Source organism: Pecten maximus, chromosome 5 (assembly GCF_902652985.1).
Source record: "Pecten maximus chromosome 5, xPecMax1.1, whole genome shotgun sequence".
Taxonomy (NCBI): domain Eukaryota; kingdom Metazoa; phylum Mollusca; class Bivalvia; order Pectinida; family Pectinidae; genus Pecten; species Pecten maximus.
This window is the reverse complement of record NC_047019.1, coordinates 34,222,121-34,240,647: the sequence shown is the minus strand read 5'-3', so window position 1 is coordinate 34,240,647 and position 18,527 is coordinate 34,222,121. Positions and strand designations below refer to the sequence as shown.

The window sequence follows — 18,527 nt, the reverse complement described above, 5'->3', positions numbered from 1 at the left end:
TATGTCCTCTACATATCTTGTCTGGGTGGGTACATCTCTCTATGTCCTCTACATATCCTTGTCTGGGTGGGTACATCTCTCTATATCTGAAAGTGTTTTTTTTTTCGCTTTGATATTTTTTATTTATTTTTTTTATTTTTTTGGCAAGGAAATAATTAGTATAGTTAGGATACTTGGACAGATGTTTGGAATAAGAAGGAACTCGAAGCAAATTTTAGCTTGTCATTTCATTAGAAACCTACTGTTTCAGGGAGGTATCCATTGTTAGACTCATCACCAAAGATACTGTGGAGGAAGGCATGCTGAGGTGTGCTCAAGAGAAACTCAAGTTGGAGAAGGATATTACTACTAATGAAGGTATTTTGGATACAAATATGTCTTACTGAAATGTAAATCATCAATCCCTTTATCTGTCTGGACACTTTGGTTTTTTATCACAGAACATTGAGAACCGAGAGTGCTAGATTTTTTAGCTCACCTGACCCAAAGGGCCTTTGAGCTTATGCCTATGGCCCAGTGTCTGCTGTCTGTTAGCATTTCCTTTGAATTGCTACGCGTGAATGGATTGTGACAAAAATTTGGTATGAGGCATTATTGAGGGAGAGGTTCCAATGTTGTATAAACAGAGGGGGTGGCTGCCCTAAGGACGGAGGGGCTGGGCCCAACAGGGTGAAATAGAAGGAAATGCTTAAATTGCTACTAGTCCTGAGCAACTAAAAGGATTTGGATGAAATTTGGTCTGGAGCATCATTGGGCAAAGGAGATCCAACATTGTATAAACAGAGGATGTTAATTCCCTTGGGCCAAAGGGGTGGGGCCCAAAGTGGAAATATGGCAAGAAAGTTTTTAAAATCCTTCTTCTTCTTTAAGAATGATATTTGATTTTTAAAATGTTAAGAGAGACTGCTAAAAAGTAGGGAAATTTTGAGAATATGAAAGTATTTTGCCCTAGGCTTCTTGTGTACAGTTGGTTGCAAAACTTTAAAAAAAAGAAAGAAAAATACATTTGTTATGATTTAATTGATATGGATGATTGATAGTGATATATGTTTAGCAATCAGACTACCGGTACTCTATTGGACTTTTGATTTTGAAATAAATATATTCATTGAAAGATAATTCTTTAAAATAAATAAATCTGAGCAAGTAGAAATTTCTGCTACTGTGCTTGAAAATATGAAAAGGGCTTGAATCATAGTTCTATTGAATTTACTGTAGATAAACTGCTAATGTCTCGATTACTTTCAGGGTCGGAGCAAGAGAGCGGTGGGGATGTGGCATCATTACTGAAAGAAGCTCTAGGTCAGGGCAAAGTTTGATGACAGCTGGCGATAGGCTTTAGGTATGATATAATCTATGGACATGTACAAGATACTACTGGTCAAAGAATATGGATGCTCTGAATCAGATCTATAGTGCCATGGTGTATGTGCTATTGTGTATCTAACTGATCGCCAGGTCAGCTACAGTGACTGTACAGCTAGTGAAAGGAACCACTGTCGTGTATGTTTGACATAGCTATAGGTACATAGTACACTTAAATGTGTAACCTGTTGTACGGTGCCACAGTGAACTTCTGATGTGTTTTGATACAATATAGTTGTCAGGAATAAAAGCTGACATGTACATTTATACAGTGCTAGGGTTTAGGCCAGTTACCATGTATAAAGAGAAAACATACATGTTTGTGGCGTCACTCAGGGATGGTAAACTTTCTAAATGATCTGAATAATGATCAAACATGGAGTTGGGTGAATGATCCAAGATGGAATGATCACTTACCAATTTGGGGGATGAATGATCAGAGATTGAGTCGGATGTGTGATCAATTCAGGCGAATGAGCAGAGACTACTGAATGGTCAGAAACTTTGATTGATGAATGATCAGAATCCCTAGTTTGTTGAACGATCAGAGACTGCATTTGATGAAAGACCAAATCTAATGAGCAATTAGAGACCCAGTGTGATGAGTCATCAGAGACCAAGTCTGGTGAACAATCAGAGGTCCAGTGTGATGAACGATTGTAGACCAATTCTGATGAACTATCAGAGGCCCAGTGTGATGAACGATTGTAGACCAAGTCTGATTAATGATCAAAGACCCAGTTGGATGAATGCTCAGAGACCAGGACTGATGAACAATGATAGGCTCAGTGTGATGAACTATCAGAGACCAAATCTGATGAACAATCAGAGACCCAGTGTGATGAACTATCAGAGGCCCAGTGTGATGAACGATTGGAGACCAAGTCTGATTAATGATCAGAAACCAAGACTGATGAACAATCAGAGACCCAATGTGATGAACAATTGGAGACCAAGTCTGATTAATGATCAGAAACCAAGACTGATGAACAATTAGAGGCCCAGTGTGAAGAACAACAATCAGAGACCCAGTGTGATGAGTCCAAGGAGTGATCAGGGTCTTATTAAAGATCTGAAACAGAGTGTGATGTTTGAGAAACAAGAAATATCCTTGTCTGGGTGTTTACATCCAAGAAATATATTTTGGTCAGACAACTGATAATGTTATGCTACAACAAACAAAATGATTTAAATCAATTGAAAGAGATAGAGGTATGTAATAGTTAATTACTACAGAAACTGACCAATCATGTTATAGGTCTCCACTTCTCTAACTGTAAAGTTATCATAAACATTAACATCAAAATATAGGTTTAATGTTTGAATATACGTTTCTATTCTTGTCATATTTAGTGCTCCAAAATAACAGGAAAACTGATCAAATACAATGTGTGCTTGTGTGTTGTAAATGTACATAAATTGATTTTTGTCCGTACTGTTAAAGGTATGGATGAATAAATAAGTTATCTGTATAGATGCATTTGTAAAGGGATTTGAAGTTTGTTCACAGTTGTAATAAAACTATTATTTAGATATCATTACTCTTCCTAATGTTTTCTGACCTTATGAGTATGCCTTTATGATCAATTTCTTTTATGATAAAATTTCAACATGTTTTCTTAGCAATTTCGACATTATAGGACATATTTATTAAACAAAAGTTTTGCTTCTTGCAGAACATACATTTTTTTTCTAAATTTTGCATTAAAATATCAGTGTTATATGGTGAGGATTTCATAAAAATAGAAATCTTAAAAGAAATTAAAAAAAAAAATGGAAATTAGTTTTATACATTCCATTATGTCACAATTTTTTTACCAACTTTAAGATTGTAACAAAGGCAGAGGGTGTAGGTCAAAAAGGTGTAGGAATTTATAGTGGTAAAAAAATGTTTGGAAACTTACATTTCATACATTTAATATTTGCAATTTTGTCTCGAGCTTGTAGCTCAAAATGATTTTTATATTACCATCCTTCATTATTTTGTAATTTTTTTGCTTTTTCAAATTTTCATTTTATTGCTGTTTTTCATATTTATTGCGAAATTAGATTTACTTCTATCTCTTGTAAAAAGAGACAGTTTATAGATGGGTATATGGATTTGCTCAAATACAGGTAAGTGCTATGTAGTGGATATATTTACATGTTTTACATAACAGAAATTCTAGCTTGGAATTTCTTGAAATAGCATGAATTTTTGTGGAAAAAAAGGGTTTAAACAAAAGTGATATTGAAACAAAAATTAAAGTAAATGTACTAGTTGTGTATATCATTAGTCTTCATTGTTGGGTGTGTACATTGGTCGATATCCCACCAAGTCAGTTTTCTTAACGGGGGATTTCCTATAGTCAATAAAGAAAATTCTGGGGTTTAAAGACTAAATCAAATATTCAACTAATCCCCATTCTTTGGTGTGTTCATCTGGAGAAAGCCAGAATAATTTGGTACAATATTAATAGAACTTTGATTTTTCTTGCAATTATTTTAATAAAAAGATGCATGAATGGGATGATTATTATTTTAATATTTTCAAATGAATGGAAGAATACAACAATGCATTGATGTAAATGTTTTCTTTTGTTCACATTTGACAATGTTTGATTACAGATTTGAGAAGATATCATATGAAATGAATGGTTAGAATTAATTGTGTTTGAGAATAATGTAAGATTACTTTTATGTAGGATGATAGTAAATTGTGACACTATAAATTATTCACGAGAGTTAGTTGCTATGTGAGATTATGTGAAAGAATTACATTGCTATGAGAGATGTATTTGAGATATGTTGCTTTGGAAGATGTGTGTACAAGGCTGACTGAATTATCTTGATATGGTAAATTATCTATGACAGATATGTTTCTATGGGAGATTCCGTTTGAGAGTTACAATGCTGTGAAAGATTATGCTGGAGAGTTCTGTGCTATGAGGGATTATGTGTGAGAGTTATGTTGCTATGAGGGATTATGTGTGAGAGTTACATTGCTGTGAGGGATTATGTGTGAGAGTTACATTGCTGTGAGGGATTATGTGTGAGAGTTACATTGCTGTGAGGGACTATGTGTGAGAGTTACATTGCTGTGAGGGACTATGTGTGGGAGTTACATTGCTGTGAGGGATTATGTGTGAGAGTTACATTGCTGTGAGGGATTATGTGCGAGAGTTACATTGCTGTGAGGGATTATGTGTGAGAGTTACATTGCTGTGGGGGATTATGTGCGAGAGTTACATTGCTGTGAGGGATTATGTGTGAGAGTTACATTGCTGTGGGGGATTATGTGCGAGAGTTACATTGCTGTGAGGGATTATGTGTGAGAGTTACATTGCTGTGAGGGATTATGTGTGAGAGTTACATTGCTGTGAGGGATTATGTGTGAGAGTTACATTGCTGTGAGGGATTATGTGTGAGAGTTACATTGCTGTGAGGGACTATGTGTGGGAGTTACATTGCTGTGAGAGTTACATTGCTGTGAGGGATTATGTGTGAGAGTTACATTGCTGTGGGGGACTATGTGTGGGATTTACGTTGCTGTGAGGGATTGTGAAAAGACCGGGAATGAGTGATGTGGTTTAGAATAGAATAGTAGAATAGTAATTTTCATGAAAATTCACTTATGTTGTTATGAGAGATTAAATTGCTGTTGTGGGAGAAGACGTATGAGAGTTATGTTGCTGTAAGAGATTATGTATGAGAGTTACATTGTTGTGAGGGATTATGTATGAGAGTTATGTTGCTGTGAGAGATCATGTATGAGAGTTATGTTGCTGTGAGAGATCATGTATGAGAGTTATAATGATATGAGAGATTATGTATGAAAGTTATTTTGATACAGAAGATCATATATGAGAGTTATGTTGCTGTGGGCGATTATGTGAGTTTTGAGTGGGGATGAGTGATGTGGTTTAGAATAACACTTTTCAGATCCATGTTTTATACTTGTATAATAACTGTACATGACCAACATCAGTAAATAAATTGTTTGATGTAAATTTTGTTTGTGTTATTAGTTTCATGAAAGTATTGTTTTCAAATATAGATATTTTGTCTTAGTATTTATTGTTATCCTAACAATATATATAAAGTTTGCTTTCTACAGAATGGGTGATAGGTGTGTACAACTATGTTAAGTAAATCATTTTTGTTCTGAAAATCAAAATTTGATGTTGCTGTTCATCCAGTGTAGAATTTCAACTGATCTCTTTGGAACTTGGTAGGCTTTGTAATCATGATTATGTAACCCTGGTAAATACTAGCAGTAATATACCGCGGTAATATACCGCTCGGCTACATTGGCTCCCATGTAGGGACTTGAGAATTAAACTCATTTCTGCTTGTGAAAGCATCATTTAACCCATAAAATTTGAGGATGAGTTCTTTTCAGGAAGGGGAATATGTAACTCTGGTAAAGAGTAAGACTCCCAAGCTGGAGGTCCCTGGTTAGTGACATTGATTTAAACTTAATGAATAGTTCGCTCTGTAACAATTATATACATTAAGTTTTGGTATCCCGAGAGGTACAGACTTAATATTTAGATCAATGGATGTGATCATTTGTTTTGGAATGTCCATCATTTGCCTGTAGATTTATGGTGTAGTGTTGTTCCCTTACAGCATTTTGTTTGTCCAAAAATCAATTTTCAACAGATCTCTTTGAACTGGGTAGCCTTTATAATTATGATATATATATATGTTGTTTTTCTAAGAGATATTTGGATTCAACTATTTATTCAAAAGTCTTTGTACTTTATTTCAGTATTTAAATCTTGTCCAGAGATCATCTACAGCTTTTGATCAATTTCTTTTAAACTTGGCAAGCTGTATAGTCATGATATATAATTGTGTATTCTTGAATGGCAATTTTATTAGAAAATTTCTTTCGAAAAGTTATTTCCCTTTGTTAATTTCTAATACTTAAATCTTGCCTGATGATCTACAGGTTTTAGCTGATTTCTTTGTTATTGGTAGGCATGATGATCTTGTTAAGTAGTATAACATAGTTTTGTTTTTCTGAGAGATATTTTTCACCTGACAGTTATTTCCTTTTGTTTATTTTAGTATTTGAATCTTGTTAAATATCTGTTACCACATCACAGCTTCTAGCTCACCTGGCCCGAAGGGGATTATAGGAATTGCTATTGAGACTCTGTTTTTAAGTTTATGTGTCTTCTGTTACAGGTTTGATTGACCATAACGACTTACATGGAAGATACAGAGGCAAAAAAACTAGAGTTCAATTCATTTTATTGACTTAAGCTTTACAGCTCATAATTACATATAACATATATTAATACCAATAAGATTTTCTGATTAACACATAGCAGTACATTGTAGAACTTACAAAGCGTCCATTGTAGAGTGTTTGAGCAGTACATTGTAGAACTTACAAAGCGTCCATTGTAGAGTGTTTCTGTTGTTTGCGTCTACAGCGTGATGATTTGAAGTTTCTCAGACATCAGTCGGCTCATCCGAAAACTAACAAGTACATAATGTCTTTTAAACAGTATCTTATTCCTCAGAGTTTGAAGAAATGCTTATAAATCTTGCACGTTCTTCTACATCCTTATTTCACTACCTTGGATATATGATGTGCCTTCCTATTGGGCGTGCACGCATAGCATTCCGATCGTCCGTAAAGATCAATTTCCTCATCTTGTGCTGTATTATCGGCACTGACAGAAATGTATTTTGTGATAACCGTGATTAGTTTTCTAAAATCCTGCGGATGTTGTCTGGTCATCTTTTCTTATTATTATCATAAAAAAAATTGGCAATATTTGGCGACATGTTATAAAGGGCTTCCTTACTCAAATTTAGGTTTAATTTTGAGACCAAGTTTTTCTACCTTTTCCTTGAATAACATATCGAACTCTTCACTTTGGGCAACAGTGAACATGTTTTTCCACTCTCCAACATTCCCTGCAAAGTAGAAAAAAAGAATGAAAAAAAAAACACAAAAAAAACTGTAGTGACTATGGTCAAACAGTAATGATAAGAATCTACTGATTGCCATCAAGTTTTTGCAAACAAACCCGTCCATTATTTGCAATTCGTCCAACGAATAAATAGTAGAATTAAAGAACTATCGCAGATTAAGGTAGCTACTGATGCCATATTATCTCATACCTACATGTATGTAAAACTAACTGTTATTTCCTTCATTAATTATATTACAGAAGGTGTGCTGAATGAGTATTATGATAAACATATTTTGAAACTATGTATGGAAGAAAAACGCTGTAAACAGGAATACCTTCACCTGGAATAATTTTTGCATTTGTAAAAAAAACGTTTATGTGGCAAACGATTTTCTATTTTAGATTAACTGACCACAACTTTTAACACTTTTAACGGATGCTCAGATGTTTTTTTTTTGTGATCTCAATACTAGTTTAATTTCTGTCGTAAATAAGGACAATTTGTTTTCTTTAACACCAGGACTACTTGTAAAAATGTGTAGTCAGACAACGTCTACCTTTCCTGTATATTGGTAGCCGTCCACCCTCAGAAAGATGTTTCCATCGGTCACCAAGCTGAGTCGACACTTTGTGACTTTCTTTTAAGTTGTCAAATTGAACACTTTGTGAGACTGATCGTAAGAACTTCTCATCATGATCAACTTCCAGAAACTTGGCTAACTTGACCACATTCTCAAATGTATTCTGTAACATATAAAGTTGTATCAATACACATGCAATTTGGATTATTGAAAACAATTTAGTAGTATTAGGGAAAATGCTCCAAAATATTTTTGTCTGTTGACTGTTTAACTGTGGCTGTGTTGTGTTTATGCCCTCGACATAGCAAAGGTCAATCAAAGTCGGTGTTCATCAATGATCGGATCACTTCATCTATATTTAGTCCACATTGAAGCTTGTGACATGAGGGAAGTTTCTGTTAAGCAGCCAGCCTTTCATAAATATCTAACTAACATATATTCACCTGTTTGAAGTCGTGGTATGAAAGGCTAAACAAATTTGGACTTTTCCATTCCTCCATGTCTTTTATCCAAGAAAACCAGGAACCATTTCCCATGAAACCTGTTTATGGAAACAAAGCAAGATGTGCAATCTTTACACACCTTTGTCAAAAGTGTATGATTAATAGAATCTTTCCCTGCCTTGGGGGTGTGACAAAGAAATATCAACCCTGGGGGAATTCATGATCGTCCTACCCGAGGCTTAAATCTCAACCCTAGGGAGAATTCATGATCGTCCTACCCGAGGCTTAAATCTCAACCCTAGGGGGAATTCATGAATGTCCTACCCGAGGCTTAAATCTCAACCCTAGGGGGAATTCATGAATGTCCAATCCGAGGCTTAAATCCCGACCCTAGGGGGAATTCATGAATGTCCGATCCGAGGCTTAAATCTCAACCCTAGGGGGAATTCATGATCGTCCAATCTGAGGCTTAAATCTCGACCCTAGGGGGAATTCATGAATGTCCAATCCGAGGCTTAAATCTCAACCCTAGGGGGAATTCATGATCGTCCAATCCGAGGCTTAAATCTCAACCCGAGGGGGAATTCATGAATGTCCAACCCGAGGCTTAAATCTCAACCCTAGGGGGAATTCATGAATGTCCAATCCGAGGCTTAAATCTCAACCCTAGGAGGAATTCATGAATGTCCAACCCGAGGCTTAAATCTCAACCCGAGGGGGAATTCATGAATGTCCAATCCCGAGGCTTAAATCTCAACCCTAGGGGGAATTCATGAATGTCCAATCCGAGGCTTAAATCTCAACCCTAGGAGGAATTCATGAATGTCCAACCCGAGGCTTAAATCTCAACCCTAGGGGGAATTCATGAATGTCCAACTCGAGGCTTAAATCTCAACCCTAGGGGAATTCATGAATGTCCAATCCGAGGCTTAAATCTCAACCCTAGGGGGGAATTAATGAATGTCCAACCCGAGGCTTAAATCTCGACCCTAGGGGGAATTCATGAATGTCCAATCCGAGGCTTAAATCTCAACCCTAGGGGGAATTCATGATCGTCCTACCCGAGGCCTAAATCTCAACCCTAGGGGGAATTCATGAATGTCCAACCCGAGGCTTAAATCTCAACCCTAGGGGGAATTCATGAATGTCCAATCCGAGGCTTAAATCTCAACCCGAGGGGGAATTCATGAATGTCCAACCCGAGGCTTAAATCTCAACCCTAGGGGGAATTCATGAATGTCCAATCCAAGGCTTGTCGAGGGTTTGACATTCATGAACTTCCCCAAGGGCGGAGATTTCCTTGTCACACTCCCTAGGGAGGGAATGATTATTTTTCTCCCACCACTTCAAAAAATTGCATATGAAATCGGTAGTCAGGGCATGTTTGTTAACAAATGTACATGGGCGGCTCATGAATATCCTCATCTGAAGAAGTACCCATCACAACCCCAAAATGTCATTACACCAAAAAAAAACCAACATAGGTCTTAAATCAATTCACAATACTTATTCAAGCAGACACTGAAATAATGTATCAGCGATACTATTCTGATGTTAAACAGGCTTACCCGCAGACGGACCGGTAAACGGCACATCTCCGATCACTAAATAAACTTCAGTACACGTTTCTATGTGACAAAATTAGAGGCTTTCCGACTTTATTTCTTGAAAACATTTACAGAATATGTATTTAAAAGACGTTTTAAAACTCAATCTGAGCGGGAAATGTATGGAATATAACGGCAAATCTTCTTTGTAAATCGCCGCTGCCTTTGAAGTTATCACTGTGCGGCACTGTGCACGTGCTTGTTTCTTTGATGTGTCAATCAAATTAGACTCCACTTTATAGCGGGGACTTATTGCGGGTTGCGATTAAATAAATACTTTTTAAAAAAAATGAGGTTTTAATATCACTTTTCAGCGTTTTATAAGGAAAATAAAATGAAAAACTCCACAATTCCAACAATCTGTCATGTGTAAAAAATCTTTTTCTATTAGCCAATTTTTCTGATCTCTCTGCGGGCAAGCCTCTTTAACAACAGCTCATCTTGTCATTTAATAAAACTCTGTGTCTCATACGCATATTTAACATTTAACAACAACGCGGGATCTATAAGTGATGCCACTAAAAAGTACTTCCGCATCAGAAGGTTAGCGCGTGCAATCTGTCATACCCTAGGGGCTGACGGGTCTAAAACTAGAGATATACTGGCGAACTGTGGGAGAAGAATAGGTAAATGTTACAAAGGCACAAAGGTACAGATGATGAGAAAGGTAGATATCATCAGCACAAAGGTACAGGTGATGAGAAAGGGAAATGCCATTAGGCACAACGGCACAGGTGATGAGAAAGGTAAATGTCATTAGGTATAAAAGTATAGGTGATGAGAAAAGGTACACTGTAAAAATGTCACTATGCATATAGGAACAGGTAAAGAGAAAGGTAAATGCCTTTATGCATAAAGGTACAGATGATGAGAAAAATCAATATCATTAGGCATAAGGGAACGGGTAATGAGAAAGGTAAATATCATTAGGCACAAAGGTACAGGTGATGAGAAAGGTAAATGTCATTAGGCATAAAGAAACAGTAATGAAAAACGTAAATATTGAAAGACATAGATACAGGTGATGAGAAAGGTAGATATTATAAGGCATATAGGTACAGGTGATGAGAAGGTAAATGTCATTAGGTATAAAAGTACAGGTGATGAGAAAAATAAATGTCATTAGGCACAAAAATACAGGTGATGAGAAAGGTAAATGTCATTAGGCACAAAAGTACAGGTGATACCGAGAGAGAATCAGTGGAGCAGTGTGTTCAGGGTATCGTGACATTTGTACGGGACACTTTGAAGGTACCGATTGATGGTAAAGACATCGATATCGCCCACAGACTGGGACGTTTTGATAGTGCTAAACCAAGGAACATTATCGTTAAGTTCACCCATAGACGCAAGAAGCAAGAGATTATCCATGCGCGTAGGAACCTAAGGGGAACGGGATTTGTTATCTTTGAGGACTTAACCCGTTACAACCAACAGAGACTTAGAGATGCTTATCACCTTGATTGTGTCAAGAACTCTTATAGTATCGACGGGAAGTTGTTCGTGGTGCTAAATAATGGAAAGAAGCGCAGACTGTCGTTTGAAACCCCACTTGAAGAGAACTTTCTCATGAATGACACCAACTTTCGCTTTAGGAAGTGACTGGATTAAGTAAAGATCGGTGGTGACATTTGGTCAGTATCGTTACTGACTTACCGATCAATTCAAAATACTGTGTAACGTGTGTGTCGTTTTTATGAGTTATAATCATGTATGTTTCCTACTGAGTGTGTGTTTTCTTTTTGTGTTGTGAAAGTCGATTCCAATTGGAGTGTATATTTGGACTAAGGATCCTAACATACAGGTAAGTGTTCCACACTAGCGCACACTGATATACTGATATAGGCCGATATTGAAAAAAAAAATAGTGATATATGTATGCTTCAATGATCTCGCTTTCTTTTATTAAATATTTGTATCAAATATGTTTATTATTTAGATCTTACCAGTGCCTCTCAATAGAAGCATTCATATATAGTTGTAATTTGTCGTTTGGCTGTGCTTGCTTTTAAAAAATATTAATTTAATATCGTTTTCCGGAAATCCGTCGCTCATTGAGTTTGGGTTCTAGAATTGCCAATTTACTTCCGGTTGACACAACCTGTATGTTTTCGTAGGTTCCACGGTCCCTCTCCAACTGTTGAATGTTTGTGGTATAGACCTACTATACTGTAAGAGAACGGAAGTGTGCTTAGGAAAATCCTGAACAATACAAGTTCGTTTTATGGTATTGAGTCGTACGTTAACGATAACAGTTTATGTTTCCGGATATATGATCGCTTCGTTTAAGCAAGTGCGCGCATTTAGATTTCACCATGAGTTTCCGGTCTTGTATTGCCAGTGTCCTGAATAGTGCAGCGGGTGTGTGTATGTAAGTGTTTGACAGTAGTCATGTTTTGTTTATGATCTAGAAATATGTTTTTATGTCTGTTCCTTTTTCTGTCTCTCTTTTCTTTTTCCAACTGTTGCATGGGGGATTTAAAATTAACTTTTGAGGCTTCTATTTTCGATATAACATGAGTATCACTGTGCTATCGGCGAACTGTCAGGGCTTGGGGGATAAAATTAAAAGAAAAGACGTATTCTCCTATTTAAGAGATAAACGGTACAGTATTTACTGTCTCCAAGACACCCATTTCTCGTTTGACCAGGAAAATATTATAAGAAATGAATGGGGATATCAATGTTATTTTAGTTCTTTTAAATCCAATTCACGTGGGGTGGCAATCCTTTTAAACAATAATTTCGAGGCCAAAGTATATAGAGAAAAGTGCGATTTACAGGGTAATTTTCTTGCGCTTGATATTGATATTGATGGGTCTAGGACAACTCTTATTTCCGTATATGGTCCAAATCAGGATACCCCAGATTTTTACAATCAAGTAACTGAAATAGTGGATAGTTTTGGAAATGAGAACATTATTATATGTGGGGATTTTAACTTAGTTTTAAAACCATCATTAGATTATGATAATAACTATAGATTTGTAAATAATAGTACTGCGAGGGAAAAGGTATTGGAAATTATTGAAAATACTAATCTAATTGACATTTATAGGGAACACCACCCTGATACTAGGCGCTATACTTGGAGGCGTGCTAATCCATTAAAGCAGGCCAGACTAGATTTTTTTCTTGTCTCCGAATCTCTCTTGTCAAGTGTAAATAAGTCATCAATAGAACCAGGTTATAGGTCTGATCACTCTACCCCTCTATTAACTATAACTTTTAACAAATTTAAGAAAGGGAAAGGTATTTGGAAATTTAACAACTCTTTATTATATGAATCAGACTATCTTGATTTGGTAAAAAAATGTATTGACAGTATTAAATTACAATATTGTCTACCTGTTTATAACCCTGATTCTCTAAATCTTATTCCTGATTGTGATATTCAATTTCTCATAAATGATCAACTTTTTTTAGAAACTTTATTAATGGAAATAAGGGGTAAATCTATTTCATATTCTTCTTACAGGAAAAAGCAGTTAAATCTCAGAGAGGAAAATATTAAGAAATTCATAGCAATTACTGAGGCTGAAACAAATCCTGATCATACACAATTAGATGAGAAAAGAAAAGAATTAGAGTCTATTCGTTTGAAAAAGGTTAGAGGTAGTATCATTAGATCTAGGGCAAAATGGATAGAGGAGGGAGAAAAACCTACTTCTTACTTTTTTAATCTTGAAAACAGAAATTATACTTCCAAAATTATTCCAAAAATACAGACAGAACATGATCATTTTATAACGAAACAAGAAGACATTTTATCAGAGGTACAGTCATTTTATGAAAATTTATATAGATATAGGGAAGTGGAAAATATAGATTTAGAAGCACATCTCCAAAATTGTAACATGTCAAGGTTAAGTAATCATGATTCTGACAGTCTAGAGGGTATTATAACATTTGATGAAGCTGGGAAAACACTGAAAGAGATGAAAAATAATAAAAGTCCAGGGTCTGATGGTTTCACATCTGAGTTTTTTTAAGTATTTTGGAAGTATTTAGGTCATTTTGTTGTTCGATCATTAAATTATGGGTTTTCAGTCAGTCAATGTTCAGTAACTCAAAGACATGGTATAATTACTTGTATTCCCAAGGGAGATAAACCTCGACATTTTTTAAAAAATTGGAGACCCATCACACTGTTAAATATAACTTATAAAATAGCTTCTGGGGTAATCTCACATCGTATAAGAGCAGTTTTGGGTAAAATTATTAATGAGGATCAGACAGGGTTTTTATCAGGTAGATATATAGGGGAAAATATTCGTACGGTCTATGATGTAATGCAGTATGCAGAGGAACACAACATACCAGGAATGTTATTGATGGTAGATTTCGAAAAAGCTTTTGATTCGGTTTCATGGGCGTTCATAGATAAGGTTCTAGGCTATTTTAACTTTGGGAAAGATATAAGGAAATGGATAAATACTCTTCATAATAATGCAAGTGCATCTATAAATCAAGGTGGAAACATATCAAAACATATTAAGATTCAACGTGGATGTCGACAAGGCGATCCAATTGCACCATACATTTTTATTCTCTGTGCCGAAGTTTTAGCTGCAAAAATTAAAAATAATAATCTCATAAAGGGAATTAATATTGAAAATTCTCCTATTCTAAATGTACAGTATGCAGATGATACAGGTTTGATATTGGATGGATCTAAAGAGTCGCTGAGAGAATCTATTTTTGAACTAACTACTTATGCTAAGATATCTGGTCTAAGAATTAATTCTAATAAATCTCAGGTGATATGGATAGGAAGTAGGAAATATAGTGAAGAAACATTTTTGCCTGAAGTAAATCTGTTGTGGGGACAACATAATTTCACTTTCTTAGGGATAGAATTTTCTGTTGATCTGGATAAAATTCCTAAAATGAATTTTGACAAAAAAATTGTAAAACTTAAATCTGTTATTAACTTATGGAAAAGAAGGAATTTGACACCATTAGGTAAGATTAATATTATTAAATCTCTGTTGATTTCACAACTTAACTATTTGTTCATTACTTTGCCAAACCCTTCAGAAAAGATGATTGCCCAGTTAAATTCTCTGATTCTGGATTTTTTATGGAATAGTAAATGTCATAAAATAAAAAAGATGTTGTTATTCAAGACTATATTGATGGGGGTTTAAAGATGATTGATGTTCATTCTTTTATTGACTCTCTAAAGTTAGGTTGGGTAAGAAGATTATTTCACTCATCTGGTAAGTGGAAATTAATTTTAAATACATATGTTAATTTTAGAAAACTATGTAACTGTGGAAAGGAATATATTGATTTGTGTAGATCCAATTGTAAAAACTTTTTTTGGAGGGATGTGTTTAAATCATTAAATAGGCTTAATAATTCAGATTCTATTAGGCTTCCAAAACCAGACTCAATTTTAAAATCACCCATCTGGTATAATAATGATATCAAGGTAAACAACAAGTATGTTTTTTATCAAAACTGGTTTGATGTGGGCATATTAACAATAAATGATTTAATTAAAGATTCAGATGATTTAGCTTTTCTTTCTTTTGAAGAGTTCAGACATAATTTTCGAACTATAAACACAAATTTTCTCCAATACCATGGACTAGTTTCAGCTATCAAGCGCTTTTTGAAAAAATTTGATTACCTGATTCAAAGACCTCAACAGCCTTTTATACCTTTTCTATTTGACATATTTTTTAAGAGTGAAAAGGGTTCAAAAGATTTTTACAAATGCCTTATTGCGCCAATATCCATACCTACTGGAACAAGAAAATGGAACCAAGAATTCATTATTGATCAAAATAAATGGGCCAAAATATTCAAACTTCCTTTTATAGTTACCAAAAGTTCTAAATTACAGTGGTTCCAAGTGAGAATTATACACCATATTTTGGTAACAAACACGTTCCTTTTTAAAATAAACTTAAGTCCTAGTATTTTATGTAACTTATGTTGTATGGAGCGTGAAACAATAGTGCATTGCTTATGGGAATGTCAAGAGGTTCAGTCACTATTACAGAGATTTGAAGCACTACTTGATATACTTTTAATTCCGTTTGCTTACAATAAAGAATCCTTCCTGTTTGGTATAGTATCACAGTACTGCAGTAATGTTGATAACGAAATTTTAATTCTTATCAAGCATTATATTTATAAAACTAGATGTCTCGGCAACTCTTTAAATCTTAATGCGCTTATTAATGTCATCAAAGATCATTTTTCTATTCAACAATACATTAATTACAGTAAAAGTGAGAAAATTAAAAGGCAATTTGAACTCAATTGGAAGAAATGGAAACCTGTTCTAGATTTATAGTCATCTGAAAAAGATAGTTCCTCTTTGCATATATAGCTTTAGGTCCCCAAAGACTGACATCGCCTGTTCTAGCTCCTTTCCATTACTTTTTATTTTTACCATTTAAAGAAATTTTCTCCCATGCTTCAGTCATGTTTATTTTTGTCTGTCTTTGTGTGTGTGCGTTCTATGTGTGATGGTGTGTCCGGTTATGCGTCTGTCTGTGCGTGTGTCTGTTTTGTCTTGTGTGATGGTGCGTCTATGTGTGTGTCTGTCGGTGTCGAAGTGTGTGTGTGTGTATGTCTGTGTAATGGTGCGTCTGTCTGTGTCTATCTGTCTGTCTTGTCTGTGTGATGGTATGTCTGTCTGCTTCCTTCTCACTCTGTATAAATTTAGGTTAGGTTATGTATGTATGTTAATTAATATGTAAATGATGTAAGTAGATGTGAGGCTTGTGGTTCAAGCTTAAAATAATCGTGATGAAGATGATGTTTTTTGTGTGATGATAAGGATGATGATGTTTTATTGTGATGAAAAAAATGATAATAATTTATGTATGGATAATGATATCATGATAGATGATGATGATTAAGTGTGATTCTTTTGATGATGATGATGATGATGATGATGAATGGATGAAGATGATGATGCTGATATGATGATGATGATGATGTTTGATTATGTATGATGATGATGATGATGGTGATGATGGTGGTGATGATGAACCGATGATGATGAGGAGTAAGATAATGATAAAGATGATGATGCTGATATGATGATGATATGATGATGATGATGATGTTTGATTATGTATGATGATGATGACGAATCATGAGTATAGCTACTGTGGGTGTAAGAGTGAGAATGTGTGTGCATATATGTTTCAAATGTTTTGTATTTATGAAAAAAATCTTGAAAAATAAAAAAATTCAAAAAAAAAAAAAGTACAGGTGATGTGTTACCTCCCGACGACCCAAAAAATCTTACATTCTTCGGTGACATATCTCTTTAAAAATCCCTCAAAAGTTCCTTGGTAACCGATATCGCCCATGCTTTGCAACATGTGATATAGAGATACCACGATGTCCTTCGGATTACGGGTGATGGTGACAATTTTCCCTTTTCCGAGCTTCATCTGTTCGGGGAGGAACCGGAAACGCAGATGGGAGGCGAACATCCTCGGAGACTGCATCTTCTCGATATCATCAAAGTCGTTAAACTCCATTCCTACAGGTGTTCCGTGATATTTCAATGATCCTGATCGTAACATCATCACGGTGTTGTATAGCCAATGTGTACCTTGAATTTATAAGGGAATAAGAAACTTTCTCTGTCCTACTTTTATATTTTCATTTCGATGAGATATCACAAAATATAAATTCCACATAAATAATACAAAATCATTAGAGCGACTAGGCACACACATTAATGGCCAGAAAGTGTAAAGAATATAACGAAATAAGATTGCTGGGCAACATAAATAATAATAATAATAATAATAAGAAAACCGTTCCAATGAATAAATGTATTTAGGACGAGAAGGCAATAAGACTTGAAGAGAATGATGAAAAAAGATGGTATTGTCGTTGATTTGACGAGAAAGTGTTATTTACCAGACTTCGGAAATACACAAAGGACAACATCGTCGGTTTTAATGTCGTAGTTTGCTATTTTATCCAGTTGATCTCTCACATTTCCGACAACTTCTTTGTTGAACGGGTATCCTTGGTACCGTTTGAAGGTATACCTGTTGTCCTGTTCATCGACCATGGTGACAAGCTCCATGTTGACAGCTGGAAAAAAGAACGGTATGTTACACTGTTATGACATGTAAGTAAGCAATATAATATCGATCCTAATTGTAAGATTAGAAATGTTTGCTAACAGTATGATAGCAGTATAACCTTCCACTTGAACAGATCAACTGGCTTTTGTTCTAAGCTTTTTTCCAGGATTAAACACCCGATCCAAACCATTGTCATTGATAAACGATTTTTGGAGCATCAAACCTTGGTTTTGATAAAAATCATTACATGATAATTATTAAAATCCGATGAAGTGTCAATATCGATGGCAAAACGCACCCTGAAGTGAGCTGCAATACCCTCCTTGGCCCCGTGTTTTAGTTGTGTATATCTTTGTCGATGCATTATCTGGTTGTCTAAGTATGCCGTTACATACCCAGATTTAAACAGGACGTGTTTTATCTTCAAGGTTAGTGGCAGGGTGTAACACTTCAGGTGTCTACGTGTGCTTAAATAAACAGAGTTCAACCCAGGTTCCAAATCATTTGTTTATTATACCAGGATATGAGAATTCCGCCACCA

General features: G+C 35.3%; 3 protein-coding genes across 3 annotated transcripts in view; 2 read left to right on the top strand and 1 right to left on the bottom strand.

Moving 5' to 3' along the window:
- LOC117327864 (SWI/SNF-related matrix-associated actin-dependent regulator of chromatin subfamily A containing DEAD/H box 1-like) overlaps window positions 1–5,354 on the top strand; it is a 32,081-nt gene extending 26,727 nt beyond the window's left edge. Inside the window, exons 21-22 of the mRNA XM_033885071.1 lie at window positions 251–357; window positions 1,249–5,354. Of these exons, the coding sequence (XP_033740962.1) occupies window positions 251–357; window positions 1,249–1,319 (178 nt within the window). The 3' untranslated portion in view covers window positions 1,320–5,354. The remainder of the gene's footprint in view (window positions 1–250; window positions 358–1,248) is intronic.
- LOC117328434 (protein transport protein SEC31-like) lies at window positions 1,967–2,362 on the top strand. Its single transcript, XM_033885963.1, has one exon. It carries the CDS (start codon window positions 1,967–1,969, stop codon window positions 2,360–2,362), a length of 396 nt encoding a protein of 131 aa, XP_033741854.1.
- A 1,403-nt stretch (window positions 5,355–6,757) lies between the features above and the next one.
- On the bottom strand, window positions 6,758–17,987 carry LOC117327863 (sulfotransferase 4A1-like). The gene is made up of 5 exons (XM_033885070.1): window positions 17,814–17,987; window positions 17,188–17,499; window positions 8,305–8,402; window positions 7,838–8,024; window positions 6,758–7,281 (listed from the first exon to the last, which is right to left on the bottom strand). Exons 1-5 carry the CDS (start codon window positions 17,983–17,985, stop codon window positions 7,166–7,168), a joined length of 885 nt encoding a protein of 294 aa, XP_033740961.1. The 5' UTR covers window positions 17,986–17,987; the 3' UTR covers window positions 6,758–7,165.
- Window positions 17,988–18,527: the final 540 nt, after the last annotated feature.